Source organism: Gymnoscopelus microlampas, assembly GCF_963454915.1.
Source record: "Gymnoscopelus microlampas genome assembly, chromosome: 9".
Lineage (NCBI taxonomy): Eukaryota > Metazoa > Chordata > Actinopteri > Myctophiformes > Myctophidae > Gymnoscopelus > Gymnoscopelus microlampas.
In genome coordinates this window covers 38389656-38405120 of record NC_139946.1, presented here as the reverse complement: position 1 = coordinate 38405120, position 15465 = coordinate 38389656, and the positions used below count along the sequence as shown (strand labels likewise).

The following is a 15465-nucleotide window of genomic DNA, read 5'->3' as shown; positions in this document are numbered from 1 at the left end:
GTCATTTTTCGTCACCAGCATTTTTCGTCATTTTTCGTCACCAGCATTTTTTCGTCACCAGCATTTTTCGTCACCAGCATTTTTTCGTCACCAGCATTTTTTGTCATTTTTCGTCACCAGCATTTTTTCGTCACCAGCATTTTTTCGTCACCAGCATTTTTTGTCATTTTTCGTCACCAGCATTTTTCGTCATTTTTCGTCACCAGCATTTTTCGTCATTTTTCGTCACCAGCATTTTTTGTCATTTTTCGTCACCAGCATTTTTTCGTCATTTTTCGTCACCAGCATTTTTTCGTCACCAGCATTTTTTTCGTCACCAGCATTTTTCGTCATTTTTCGTCACCAGCATTTTTCGTCATTTTTCGTCACCAGCATTTTTTGTCATTTTTCGTCACCAGCATTTTTTCGTCACCAGCATTTCTCGTCATTTTTCGTCACCAGCATTTTTCGCCATTTTTCGTCACCAGCATTTTTTCGTCACCAGCATTTTTTTCGTCACCAGCATTTTTCGTCATTTTTCGTCACCAGCATTTTTTCGTCACCAGCATTTTTCGTCATTTTTCGTCACCAGCATTTTTTCGTCACCAGCATTTTTCGTCATTTTTCGTCACCAGCATTTTTTCGTCACCAGCATTTTTCGTCATTTTTCGTCACCAGCATTTTTCGTCATTTTTCGTCACCAGCATTTTTCGTCACCAGCATTTTTTCGTCACCAGCATTTTTTCGTCACCAGCATTTTTTGTCATTTTTCGTCACCAGCATTTTTCGTCATTTTTCGTCACCAGCATTTTTCGTCATTTTTCGTCACCAGCATTTTTTCGTCACCAGCATTTTTCGTCATTTTTCGTCACCAGCATTTTTTCGTCACCAGCATTTTTCGTCATTTTTCGTCACCAGCATTTTTTGTCATTTTTCGTCACCAGCATTTTTTCGTCACCAGCATTTTTCGTCATTTTTCGTCACCAGCATTTTTCGTCACCAGCATTTTTTCGTCACCAGCATTTTTCGTCACCAGCATTTTTTCGTCACCAGCATTTTTTCGTCACCAGCTTTTTTCGTCATTTTTGTTCACCAGCATTTTTTCGTCACCAGCATTTTTCGTCACCAGCATTTTTCGTCATTTTTCGTCACCAGCATTTTTTTCGTCACCAGCATTTTTCGTCATTTTTCGTCACCAGCATTTTAAAAAAAAGTATCAATACTACGATGTAGAAGTACTCTGTTACAAGTAAAAGTCCGGAATTCAAAATGTACTTGAGTAAAAGTACAAAAGTATTGGCATCAAAATGGACTTAAAGTACTAAAATGTTTTACTGAAGTAAAAGTATCAATACTGCAATGTAGAAGCACTCTGTTACAAGTAAAAGTCTGGTGTACAAAAGTATTGGTATCAAAATGTACTTAAAGTACCAAAAGTACTGAAGTACTGAAATGTTTGAAAATAGCAGATCTACAAGCTCACAACGTGGTAGTTAGTTACTTTCCCACCACTTAGATTGGATACTTTCAAACAGCTGATGCATAAAATAGGGTCAAAGTGGTTCAACTGATTTTGACGTTCTATTAAGCTATTTTGCAGGATTTTCAAGGACCCCCTGGGGCTCCGCGGACCCCACTTTGAGAACCATTAATATTGTGGTCTGATGCTTGTTTGCCTGCGGGTGCATTTCCAGTTTTCCCTGAAGTCGTATCTTAATCAAGTCCGTGGAGTGATGTTTGGTGGGCTGCTGATGAAAATCAAAGGCAGAATGCACACGCACAGATCCTCCTTTTGATTAGAGGACCTTTTTAATATCTTCAAGATAGCCTACTTTGTATCAGATTAGACAGCTTTCACCCTCGTTTATCAATGCTCAGGCTACAGAAATCATCTCATGACAGGGTCATTTATTTATGAAACGTTGTGTCTCGCAATTCGCAAGCATTGCTGCACATTGCTCCGCCGTGGCCCGCGTGCGTATTTTGCACGTTGTTGTTTGGCTGTGTGGTGTAAGTAACCATAGTCCCTATGGGACCTGGTCCTTGTGCACAGCCGGTGCACAAGGAGGAACTCCAACTCCTACTCTGCGCAACTATTCGGACCTCGGATTCTGAAAGCTGTCCTTCCCCCCGGATTCTGATTTTAAACGGCATCTGATCCCCTTTACGCAAGGACGGGTACGGGTGCGCAGCGCAAACTCAAAAGCGCTATATTATTATCACATAGCCTGCTCCCGTTTGTAGCCTATGCGAGGCGAAAAACTTCTGGGAACTCAGATTACACATAGCCTAAACAAAATAAGTTAACCATTTAAAAGCATTATATTATTATCACATAGCCTAAACAACATAAGATGACAAAATATGGCAACACTGGTCGCAACAGGTCCCGTTCACTTACTCAATGATCCATGAACAACACTCGGTGCCGCACTATGAGCTTGTAGATTTGCTATTTGTGAATAGGCAAAGTATAAAATAATGGTTTAACTCATTGTGAGCTTGTAGATCTGCTATTTTCAAAAGATTTTTATACATTTGAAAACTTGTTAAATGGGACATTATGCACAATGAGAACTTTCTTCTTTTGGTACTTTAAGTACCCTTTGATACCAATACTCTTGTACATTTTTAATTCCGGACTTTAATTTTGTAACAGAGCATTCCGATTCCGATAGTTCTGTCTTCTTTCACTTTCTCCACGCCTAGGTATAAATTACGGCTGAAGTGGTTAATGTATGTTTTATAATGTAATCATTTATATCTGCAAAGTAACTAGTAACTAAGTTTTCCAATAATTGCAGTGGAGTAAAAGTGCAATATTTGCCTCTGAGATGTAGTGGAGTAGAGGTAAAAGCACTGAAAAACTGGAAATGCTCCAGGAAAGTAAAAAAAAAACATCTCAAAATCGTGCTTATAAGTAGGCTACAGTACTTGAGTAAAGTAGATGCTCGGCCCCGCTACGCGGGGCCTCGCGTCTAGCCCGCGGCCACGCCCACATAGCGCCCGCGCCCCGCGGCAGCGCATTTAAGTGGCGTAGCGTCATCAGGGGCAGTGGGGCCGTGGCTTGGTCAGTGAAGACCCTGTAGCGCGGATGATATGTGGTATAGAGGGGCAGATTTTAAATCTCCAGAGGAAACATCCGTGGGCTACCATTGGTTCAGCGATGTGTGCGGTCGCCCTGCGGCCCCTCCTCCTCGACCAATGTGCAGTATTGAGAGCCCTGACGTCACAACATTTGGAGCGATGGGCACTGCACTCTGGTTGGTTAGGGTACACGTAGGGCCCAGGTAGAACCCAGTTAAAGCCTGCATGGGCAAACCCAGTTAGGACCGGCCTCGGTCCCACATAAACGTGGCTAGTAGGGGCCCAGCTTCATAATTTGAGACATGTTGGTCAAAACGGAGCAATCCTGCAAACTTTGTAAGCCATTTTAGCCAATCAGGATGGAATATGAAAAATATGAAGGACCCGTTTTTGTAATGACTATAGAGATACTGTTTTTTTTTTTGATTGATTGATTGAATATTTTATTAGGCAAAAGAATGTAAAACAACACATTTACATTTAAAATACTTTGTCTAACAGGTCCGTTCATAAAAGTCCTTGCGGACTTGTTTCCAATGAGGGCCTTGGTATTCAATTTATAGACATATATAGTGGCACCACAGTTCGAATATCATTACACAAAGAAATAAAAAATATAACAGCAAAAAATTATATATATATATATATATTTACACATATATACATATATATATATATATATATATATATATATATATATACAACACTATGTACAACCAATGGAATAAAAAAAGGGGGAAAGATATGTACAAGAACAGGGGGGGGGGGGGGGGTCGGCTGTCTAACGGGAAAATGGTACTACCTCCTCTTTTGGCCTCCTGAAAGGTGATTTTTTAAGGCTCTTTTAAATGAGCCCAGCGAACTGCATTTTTTGAGGGATGGGGTTAGACCATTCCAAACCTGGGTGGCAGTGCTGTAGAAGGAGAATTTGCCCATGTTTGTTTTATGGGTGGGTGGTACCAAATTGTTGTTTGCACTCCCTCTGGTATTGTGACTGTGGGTGTCACTAACCTTTTGGAGGTATTTACTCAGATATGCGGGAATAGGGGGCATATCGGGCAAATTTTCATTTACAATTTTGAAGGCCATTCCCATTTTTAGTTGTTTAACCCTGTCTTCCACCCTGAGCCAGCCTAGGCTGGCAAAATGGGTGGGAGAAAGGTGGGTCATGGGCCCCAATCCGAGGAGTAGCCGAATCAGTTTGTTTTGGGAGGTTTGAAGCTTAGTCTTCAGTGACACTGAGGTGTTGGAGTACCAGGAGGTGCTAGCATAGTCAAAATGTGGTTGAATCAGGGCCCCTGAGAGGGTCCTGAGGGCCTGAGGGTTGACAAAAGAGGAAACTCTGCCCATAAATTTGGTTCTCTGGTTTACTATTTTGACCACCTTTGTCCCCATGCTTTCACCTGACAGGTATTTGTCGAGAATACAACCCAAATAGGTAATCTCTTCTTTGCTAGAGATAATTGTGCCATCGACTTTGACCTTGAAATCATTTACATCCATCTGTCTGAGGGAATGTTTGGTCCCAAAGAGAATGGATTCAGTTTTCCCAAGGTGTAGTGACAGTTTGTTATCAGTAAGCCAAGTACGGATTTTTGAGAGTTCGGAGCTGAGCGCCTCCTCAACTTGCAGCTTGTCCTCTCCCGAGATCAGGAGTGCCGAGTCATCAGCGAACAGGAACAATTTGCAGTTACAGGCAGCATTCATGTCGTTAATGTATAAAAGGAACAGTAACGGCCCTAGAATGCTGCCCTGAGGAACCCCACAGCTCACCGGGAGGGAAGAGGACATGGTTCCGTTGATGTCAACCACTTGTTCTCTTCCCTCCAGGTAGGATCTTATCCAGTTTAGTGATGTGCAGTCAAAACCAATCGCCCTCAGCTTATCAAGTAAAATTGAATGGTTTACAGTGTCGAACGCTTTTTGGAGGTCCAACATGACCATGCCGCAGTATTTGCCCGCATCTACCTCACGTTTGATGTAGTCGGTCAAATACAGCAGGCATGTGTCAGTGGAATGGGAGGTTCTGAAGCCCGATTGGAATTCAAACAACAGTTTATGCTCGCTGAGGTAGCTGTTGATTTGTTCTTGAATTATTCGCTCTACAACCTTTGAGATGGAACAAAGGATGGAAACAGGCCTATAGTTGCCAGGTTCTAATTTGCTTCCTTTTTTATGCAGAGGGATAACTCTTGCCAATTTGAAATCCTGTGGGACGTGACACTGGCTGATGGATAGGTTTGTGATTTGGGCTACTATGGGGGCAATAGCAGTAGCTGCGTCTCTGAGGAATCTGGTGGGGATATTGTCAAGGCCGGTGGCCTTGTTCGGCTGGAGGGCTAAAAGTTTTTTCTGCACATCATCAGCATTTACTGGTTTGAATGAGAATGAGTCTTTTTTAGCCCCTAGTTTGTCATAGTAAGCATGGATGTGGTCAGAGCCGTACAAACCTGAATGCTGAGGAAGTTTGTTTACCAACTGGGTTGCAATGGTGGTAAAAAAGCTGTTAAAACAGTTCGCTACCGCTTGCTTGTCAGTAATGAGCACGCCACTTGAAATAATGCAGATGTTTGTAGTTTTGGTTTGAATTTTGTTGTTGCAGCCCAATTTCTGTAGCGCTTCCCACAGCTTTTGTGGGTGGCTTTTGTTTGCCTCAATGCTTTCATTTCAGAAATTCTTTTTGGCAGTTTTGACCAATTTGTTTACTACATTTCGTTGATTTCTGCATCTTTCAAGTAGTTGCAAATTTTTGCATTTCCTGAACTCAGAGAACAATTTGTTTCTGAGTTTGATGGCATTTAGGATGTCTCCCTTCATCCAGGGTTGTGTACGGGCTCTGACTCTCACCACCTTCTTGGGCGCTAGGCTATCTGTGTACCGATGTGCATGATGTTTGGACAAAATATGTAGGAGTACTGTGGAAAAATGTGTTTAGCAAAAAGTGGCCTCCTGGTGGCACTATAACAGGGCCATGTGAAAAAAAATAGGGCAGGTTCTGAATTGGCATCCAGGGAGTGTGTGTGCACAGTTTTGCTGCGATCAAGGCAAGCCAACGATGCGGGAGATTAGCTATCCACAGATGGACGGACGGACAGGGGGTGAAAGATACTTTCGCGCCATGCCTTTCGGCCTGGCGGAGACAATAAAAAAATCGAAAGTAAAGGAAAAGACCATTACTGCATCAAAAGTAGTCAACAAACTATACTATATAACATTGGCCAAATTGTCAAATAATATAAGAGAGAGGCAAACATGTTGAAAATAGCCGATCTACAAGCTTACAGCGCCTCTCAACGTGAGGCGTTGTGAGCTTGTAGATCAGCTATTTTCGTAATATTGACTTGTGGAACGGAGCCTGAAAAGGTTGAGAGCCACTGCCCTAGTTGGACCGAAATTATTTGAAATTACTACATTTCCATAATGCAGCCAAAACGTGCGTTGCACGGGGTGGTCCTGCCATTACGTTAGTTACTGGAGTTTTTGTGTGGAGCAACACAGTTCTCCACAAGCCCACAACATACATACACCATGTACAATGGATGGACTAACTGAGCAGCAATAATAACATTCGCCGCACGAACGTGCATTGTTGACAAAGTGATTGCACAGCCGCTGCAGGCATGACAGCGACGTTAGTGTTAGCTACATGCCTCTATCACAGCTCCCTGTCCGTCGTTGCAGCGACTGAATGTGATGGCTACAGCAAGCTCTCTGCGATGCCATTGTCTGGAGACTGCTCCTGGCATGACACGACCAATGAGAGTGAGCGCTGTCGTTGTTGCTAAGATACGGTGGCGTCACTGCCCCATAGCTTGTAGATCTCTCACACATGATTGGCGTAGGCTGCGTTGCCAGGTCTGACTGTTTGTATAAGCGATTGTGGGCTTATTTGGGTGCACTTTTGGGCTCGTTTCCATAGACCACGGCAGCGCTTATTTCTTTCCCGTGACCGATGTGGCAAAAAAAGGTGCAAAACGAACCATCCGGAAGTAAAGTGCGAGATGAAATATATAGCACTTTTTGATTATTAGAGAAGGAGACAGATGTGAAGGTGGAAAATGGAATGTAGGAGATTATATAGTTTTTCATGTGCGATTTTTGTAGCAAGTTGTGAGTGAATTGGGCCACTCCTGTGGGCGGGGGGCTGATTAGAACCATTGGGGTTTGGGAAGGAGACGCTCTCTGTTTGAGTGGTAGGATGCATACAGTTTCCCCATATGCATATTTGGAATAAACTGTCTATGCTTTGTTTCTGGATGTACATTTTCCCTCTCTGCCTCAACTAGAGAGGTAGGATCATATGTACTGAACAGTAATAACTGAGGATTACACTGATGGGGAAGGAAACAGTGCTTAAGTGTGGTGGGGAACGGCCATTATGTTTTTGTCCATAGTGAGTGAGAAGTGTTTGGGACAGATACCCCAGAATGGACATGGAAAATGCCACTGCCCTCCACACCAATGCAACTAGAACTCAGAGTGTTAATTTGTGCCCCCAGGGCCTCAAACATTTTTTGCTAGTGATCCAGACATATTGTCTGGACGAAATTGAGGATTATGAGTCAGACATTTTTTCTTTGGCAACAGACTCTGGATACACACCATGCTGCTGCTGTTGGGACATGACACTTTAATCTGTCCAAAACTGGAGAAAACAAGAGGTTTCTGAAATGTGAATGTGGCTTTACTTTGCTGGACATAAAGCAGTGGTTCTCAAACTTTTTCATGTCAAGGACCCCCAAATTGACACTTATTAGCTCGGGGACCCCCCATTTGAAAATATATGCCAAGGAACCCCATAAGAGAAGATTTTTGGGGCGGTGTAGCCGCCCCTATAAGTGGGGTTGGGACACCTCATTAGTACACCCTTCACTGTACTGTGATTGGCTCATACATTAGTACACCCCTACCTGTACTGTGATTGGCCGACTCTATTGGCTGACTATTCAGCACTGTGATTGGCTAGCGAGACACATGATGAAATTAATAACCTATAAATAGGACTATGCACTTAAAAAAAAAAACGTTTTTCATTGTGATGACCACTGTGATGACCACACCGCCCACTTCACACTGGGTGTGATTTTTACAGCTCTAGCAGTGATTCTCAACCATTTCAATTTCAAGGACCCCCAGTTTGACATGCATTAGGCTACGGACCCCCATTTAATGGCGTCTCTATCTCTCGGACCCCAATTTGTATTGTAAAATCAATGTTAATTTAACTCTGTGAGTGCACAAATGGAACCAAATGGACCGGCATTTGGTTGCATTTGCACACTCTCTGAGTTACAGACCCATAAGGGTCAATTTGGTTTCCTAACTATCTATCATTTAGCTGGTGACCCCCTGGAACTCCCTCAAGGACCCCTGGGGGTCCCCGGACCCCACTTTGAGAACCAATGACATAAAGAGCATAGGAGCTGGCGCTAAGGTCAGACAGCCACTGCAGACAGTACAGAACCGCCCCCCCCCCCCAAAAAACCATAGCGATCACTATCACACAGACAGAGGCAAGTCATCACGTTACTCCCCGAGATAAAAGAGATGTCGTCCACAAACAACTGCCATTACAGAGATGATAGAGATAACTTATCAAGGTTGATCAAGTGGAAGAGAGGAGAGGAAGAAATAATGGAGTCTCTCCTTCAAGGTGAGGGCATTTCCTCTAGTCTACGTCATCCTTGGAATAAGTACAAGTCGGCTCCAAGTCGCCAAAACAAGCATGTACTTTAATGCTTGGTTCATTCCTGGTGACATTCCCAATCAGTTAACTGGTGTTACATAAAACTATGTTTTGCTTATGTTTAAATTGATGTTGAGCAAGAATATGTAATTTTAAAAATGTCCTTATCCAAACCACGTTCGGAAACATCTGTATTCAGAGAATTTGTTGTGAGCAAAACCAAAACCTAGACGTTGCAACAAATATAATACTTAAGCTTATAAATGAAACAAGATGAAATCTCATTCTTATTGCCATGCTATTCTTAAAGAAGACAATGGGAGCATAATAATAATAGAGGAAGAGATCGTTGCCTCCTCACAGTGGGAGAGAGGAGCAACTCCTGGAAAATGTTTCAGCAGCGCAAAGGAAAGGAGGTGTTGGACCATCTCCTTGGAACAATGATTATGATTATGATTTCTGGGGGTCCCTGGAACAAAATATTTTGAGATTAGGGGGCCCTCTGACAAATACATATCATTTTGGGGGTCCTTGACATGAAAAAAAAGTTTGAGAACCACTGATATTATAGCAACATAAGTTTTAAAAAAAAAGCATTTAGAAGACATTTGTAGAATCCCCAGAAGCAAAGATTTGAGTTAAACATTTTCGCTTTAAATATATATATATATATATATATATATATATATTCAAAGATTTGCACACATTTTGAATAGCCAAAGTATAAAATATTGTCTAAAAATCTAAAATGACACAGTATGCGTCCCCAGATTGAATGGGTAAAAACATAGTACTTGTTTATCAACATTCCATGACAAAAGGGAAGTCCACTCCAGATGGCAGTGTTGGTCTACTTGGTCATTTATTTTACACTACAGTATGTTGTGGGAAATTCATGTGATATGCTGACCTGTTGCAGCCTCTTGCTCAGGCTATGATACAATGACCACAGCAAGCAGTCTCACGACTCATTATGCTGAGCCACACAGAGGAAAATAACTTTATCATTATAAAAAAGATGAAGTACAGTAGCTTTGTAATGCTGGTGTATATACCAGTATCAATTCAAGGATTCAAGTCAACCACTTAAATCTTAATAGGTGAACATTCAGCGAGCAGATCTACAAGCTCACAACATGTCGTGTTGCAACGCATTGTGCGCTTGTAGATCGGCTATTCTCTGTGAAGAGTTTTGGTGTAGAGGGGAAAAGGTCAATTAAGTACATAGAGTTTAACTGGTTGAAGGTAATCCAGAGTGTTTCTGATCATTCTTTCCACACATGAAAAACACAGTACCGAGTCTCATATCTTTATATTTTTTTGTGATGCTAAGACAGCTCAACCTTGAGCTTTCTACGCATCATTGTCTGTACAAATAAGCCATAATAACCAATAGCCATAACTTAACACATTTAACTTGCTGGCCACGAGCTGTTTTCGCAGAGTGTATGCTCTGCAATAGAATGATAGATCACTTCTGTCCTAAAGACGTTTGTCCTTCACGTGCGCCGACACATACACACAAAATAGTTTGGATTGTCTGCATTAAAGCCATTTCAGGCCAACCCTATGGGAGTCAATAATTGACTTAATTTCCTTTCAGACTTAACTCCCCTCAGTCTCTCCCGCTCTTTCATTCAGGATTAAAGATTTTCTTAATCTCTCTTTCTTTCTCTCGAATCTTTTGCCTCAGCCTCTTGTAGCCGGTGGCTCCCAACGGTGGCACTTGGCTACCTTGTTGTCTGTCTTTTGTGTCGGAGAGCTGAGTCCTCAACAGCTGCAGCTTACATCTCCATCCCGCACGCGTGCACGCACACACGCACGCACGCGCACGCACACACGCGCACACAGACACACACAATACTGCCTCTTTATTCCACAGCCGATTTCACACAGCTTTAGAGTAATTAGACAACGTTTCGCCATTCAGGATGTTTCGAGCGGCCCAGGCCGACGACGGGTGGGTGGGCGGCGGTTTGGCGCTACTGTGCTTTTGAACACAAACCTCTGCCAATTCCCTGCCTTTTGAAGTGTACATGAAGACAAAACAAGAGCCCCCAGAAGGTACTTAGGAAGGGTTTTTGAATGTAAAGTGCATGACAGGAATAAACATGGTTGAAGAGACGGTTTGAGTCACTGAATGAGAACATCTTTGAGGTTAATATGGCGGGCACGCATGTGTGTGTCTCATTCGTACCAAAATCTGCAATGCAGTGCATGCCACTTACTAAGTGTTTACTCCTTTCCTGTCCATCCCTCTAAAATGAACTATGCACATTAAGTAGCAGTGTGACTGGTTTTGGCTGCAAAAATGCCTTCGTGATGCCCGTGTCAACCGTAGGACAGGTGGAACCGTAGGACAGGTGTTTCTTACTTGGTGTTTCTGGGGGGTTCTGTGGGTCTGAAGGATCCTCTGGACCCGGCTGTGGATCTGTTGGGAGGGACTGGACCGACTGGTCTGGAACCTGGAGGGCAACACAAACAGAGAGAGAACATTGTAAAACCTGTAAGAAACTCAAATGACCCATTCTTTGCCCCTGTTTTATAAGCCACTTAAATGATGCAGGCTTAAGATAAGGTGGAGAAAGTAATTACCAGTGAACAATCTTACATGAATTCTCTAGTCTACAACTACTCATGCATTGCTATCCTTCCTCTGGTGGTGATGTAAGAGCTTTTATTTACAGTATGTCCACTAGTCTGTGCTGTGACCTAAGGGAAGCTGGGATATGCCACGACCAAACTTAAAGTACAACTTGACACATTTCTATGCACTGCATTAAAAACCCCAAAACGAAAACAGGTAGGCCGTTTGGGACACGAACGCTTACTTCGACTAAAATCTGTTTTTAATTTTGGCCTTCTTGTATGCGAAATGGAGTGTGGAAACAAAAGCATAATTTCACAATTGATAAAACCCCGCTGTGTGTTTGAACTAGAGGCAGAAACGTCCTTCATCAGCACAATATAAATGTGTTCTGTCCGCGAGATGACCAGCGGGCACTCGTGAAATATAAGATGGCAATGAAAGACAGACAGAAGTAAACAGTGATAAATTCCAGGATTGCCTCTCGTCCACGTCCATTTTGGTCAGAGTGGATGGAATGCTGACTGATTGATTGACTGATGCCACAGCTGGGGTTGCAGTCTGGGGATACAGGGAAGCTTTTCATCCATAATCAGATAAATTCACTTCCTGCTTCACATAGTCATCAAAGACAAATCATTCTGGTCTACATGAATAGACTGAGACTTCGGAGGGGCATACGGGGCAAAAGTTGCTGTTTGGCGTCTGTCATTTTCTTTTCCTATCCTAGAGTCACGGTGGGACGTGTCCCTCTCCCCGTCTGAGGGAATCTACCGGGGGTCGCTCTAATCTCCCACCTCGCAACTCCTGTCGCGTTTCCAATTGAGAAAGTAGTATCATTAATTTCCTACAATTTACTTTCCACTTTAAAATTGTCTATTGATTTTAATGTTTACTTATGGACTGAGAAAAAGGGGGAACGGGGTGGAGGGCTGGGTATAGAGCAAACAAACAAACAAAACAGAACATCGGTCCCATCGGTGTGTTCAACTTGCAGCTGCCGCGATCGATGACAAGGTCTCTCAGAATGTATTAAAGCGTGCGTCGGGTCAAATGCATCAGGGCTCAGACTGCAGCACAAATCAATACCATTTTCCTCTTTGTTTTCCCTTCTCTTTTCCCTCCTTTCTAAGTAATGAACAAACATGACAAGACATCAGCTCCCATAATTTGAGAGGTGGCTGGGAATTCATCCTGCCTGTCGAGTGTGATCAACATTAAAGATTAGAGGCGTATGCGTATGTGTGTACGCACATGCACACCCCACTCGCTCACTCGCCAGCGCATGGCTAGCACCTCATGATGACAGGGCCATATTTGTCAATATATAATTGGAAAATCATTGAGAGGCAATGTTTTTTTAACCACACCAATCCTTTGGAGATCTTTTGAGCAAACAAAATGGTTTACCCAGCCAGATGAGGACAAATTCCAGGTGAATTCCACCAACAACAACAAAAAAAAAGGTTTGTTTTTTGGCTTATAGGCCTGAGTTTAGATGGAAGCTGAGGATTTCACAGCTAGAACAAACTCTGATGCTCTTCTTCAGATCTTCGCATCCATTGATGCTCTCAGGAGATCACAGGGATTAAACACAGGCAGTTACAGGCATTGCAATTGCTGTTGCTCCCTTTTATCAAACCTGCATGGAGGGAAGACTACCTCGCACAGATCACAAAAGACGGGAACTTTTGTTCCTGCTAAGAAAAACAAATAAATAATTGATCTAAAAAGAAAACGAGAATGAAAGTAAGTTTTGTGTAATGAAGTCCAACTTTACACTCATTACTTACAGTATACACAGTATGTACTTAAGTACAATGTTGCGGTATTTGTACTTTACTTGAATACTTTTACTCCACTACATCTCAGAGGCAAATATGATACTTTTACTCCACTACAATTATTTGAAAACTTTAGTTACTAGTTACTTTTCAGATATAAATTATTATATTAGATAGAGTATTGGCTAAGAAAATGATCAATAGTTGCAGCCTTATACTCAAGTAAAATCTCCCTCCCGGCAGGATTGGAGGTCTAAATCAATGGTTCTCAACCAGTGGTCCGGGGACCACCAGTGGTCCTTGAGGGGGCTCCAGGTGGTCCCCAGCTAAATGATGGAGAGTTGGTAACCCAATGGACCCTTATTAGATGTTTAACTCTTGAGAGCGTAAAATGAAACCAAATGGACCCGTAAGGGTCCATTTGGTTTCATTTTACGCTCTCAAGAGTTACATTATTGTTAACATCTGCTTAATTTACAATAAGTCTACACAATTAGAGAATGTAGAAAAATGTTATTTTGATAGTCCTTGAGAGCATAAAATGAAACCAAATGGACCCTTACGGGTTAATTTCACGCTCTCAAGAGTTACATTACTGTTTAACTTCTGCATTACTTAATTTACAAGAAGTCTACACAATTAGAGAATGTAGAATAATTGTTATTTTGTTCAACGTTTGCCTGTTATCTCTCCTATGGTACCAACATCAATACAGCATGGAATTGTAGACAAAATCTTATCCAACGATGACAAAATAGTTTTGGGTCTGAGAGTCTAAATCTCATCAAACGGTGGTTCCGTGGCTCAAATGCAGAATAAATAATGGACCCTTGATATGAAAAGGGTTGAAAAACCACTGGCCTAAATCAATCAAATCAAAGTACAAGAGGCTCAAGTGTTTTCAAGTGGGTCCTGATCCAGAAAAAGGTTTGGGAATTGGGGAACCGCTGTTCTAGAACCCTGAGTTCTTTACCGTTCCCTCAGAGAGGAGCTGCCGAGGACCAGAGGAGGGCCTCTGGAGGAGCTGGACGTCCCAGGAGTGGACTGGGCCAAAGAGGTGTCTCTCACTGGGCTTCTAACAGGAGCTTTGTGCTTGGATGACATGATCGTCCCCGGAGATGACTGGGTCCTCGTGGAGCCTCGCCCTGGCTGGGAAAACAGGTTTAAAATCCATTAAGGCCGGGAACGCATCTGTGTCATCTTGAGATTTCATTGGCTATTCAAAAATAGCAGATCTACAAGCTCATAGCGCTAAGAGCTTGTAGATCTGCTATTTTTGAAAGAGAGAGTAACAGACCCGCAAGGGTCCCTTTGGTTCCTAAATATCAATCATTTAACTGGGGACCACTCTTTGAGAACCCCTATAAAGCCACCTAGTCTGAGGTCAAATGGTTATTTGCAAGTAAATATTATCTGTTTTTACCACATTGTAGAACCAAATGGTACGTTTTTTTTTTAGCGGTGTAGCCGCTCCTATAAGTGGGGTTGGGACCCATGACCCATCCGTCGTGAAAATGTGTCTTTCGCTGTACTGTGATTGGATGATAAGTATTCAGACCCTTTGCTCAGTATTGTGATTGGCTAGCGAGACGCATGATGAAATTCATAACCTATAAATATCACCACACACTTCAAAAAAATTACTTTTTTTAAAAAGCGAGCTTCCATCACTGTGATGACCTTAAATAACACTTAGCTCACTTCACACTGGGTGTGATTTTTTAAAGTATCAATACATTTCACACAGTGTCAGGCAATGTCTTTCACAATAGTATAAACAACTTTCTTTTAAATAATGATGTTCCTGCAAATAACTATCTAGCAGTGAAAATTAACATTTAAGAGTTATTTGTACCATGTGACCCTTTTCTCCTCGACTAGAATAGTACGTATAAACACCACGCATTAAAACATAGAGACTACTTTTAAAAGCATATGAAATATACAGTAGGCTATAGATAGCGTTTTAATACATTTTTTCAGACAAACAAAATGACAAGACCGGCTCTTGATATTTATACTGTAACTCACTTTGGCTATTCTGGGTCTGTACGTCCCCAGGAGAGAGGGATCTGGGGGAGACAAGAGGACAGACAAGAGAGAGAGATAGAGGCGCTGGAGAACTGTGAAGTGCAACAATTCTTTTTTTTTTTGCTTATAAAATATTCATTTTCTTGTACAAACTGGGCTGTGGACGAAACTGCATTTTGTTAGAGAGTGTGTATGGGCTGACCGTGTGTGTATGCTTGTGAGAGCTGTGTGTGAGTGCGTGTGTGTGTGTGTGTGTGTGCGTGTGCGTGTGCGTGTGCGTGTGCGTGTGCGTGTGCGTGTGCGTGTGTGTG

The 15465-nt window shown here is 42.4% G+C and overlaps 1 protein-coding gene across 1 annotated transcript in view; it reads right to left on the bottom strand.

Annotated features, from left to right (window-relative positions):
- spata6 (spermatogenesis associated 6) overlaps positions 1–15465 on the bottom strand; it is a gene marked incomplete at its 3' end in the record, with an annotated part of 38373 nt that overhangs the window by 4066 nt on the left and 18842 nt on the right. Inside the window, exons 10-12 of the mRNA XM_084067017.1 lie at positions 15155–15195; positions 14097–14272; positions 11127–11217 (exon numbers count right to left, since the gene is read on the bottom strand). Of these exons, the coding sequence (XP_083923143.1) occupies positions 11127–11217; positions 14097–14272; positions 15155–15195 (308 nt within the window). The remainder of the gene's footprint in view (positions 1–11126; positions 11218–14096; positions 14273–15154; positions 15196–15465) is intronic.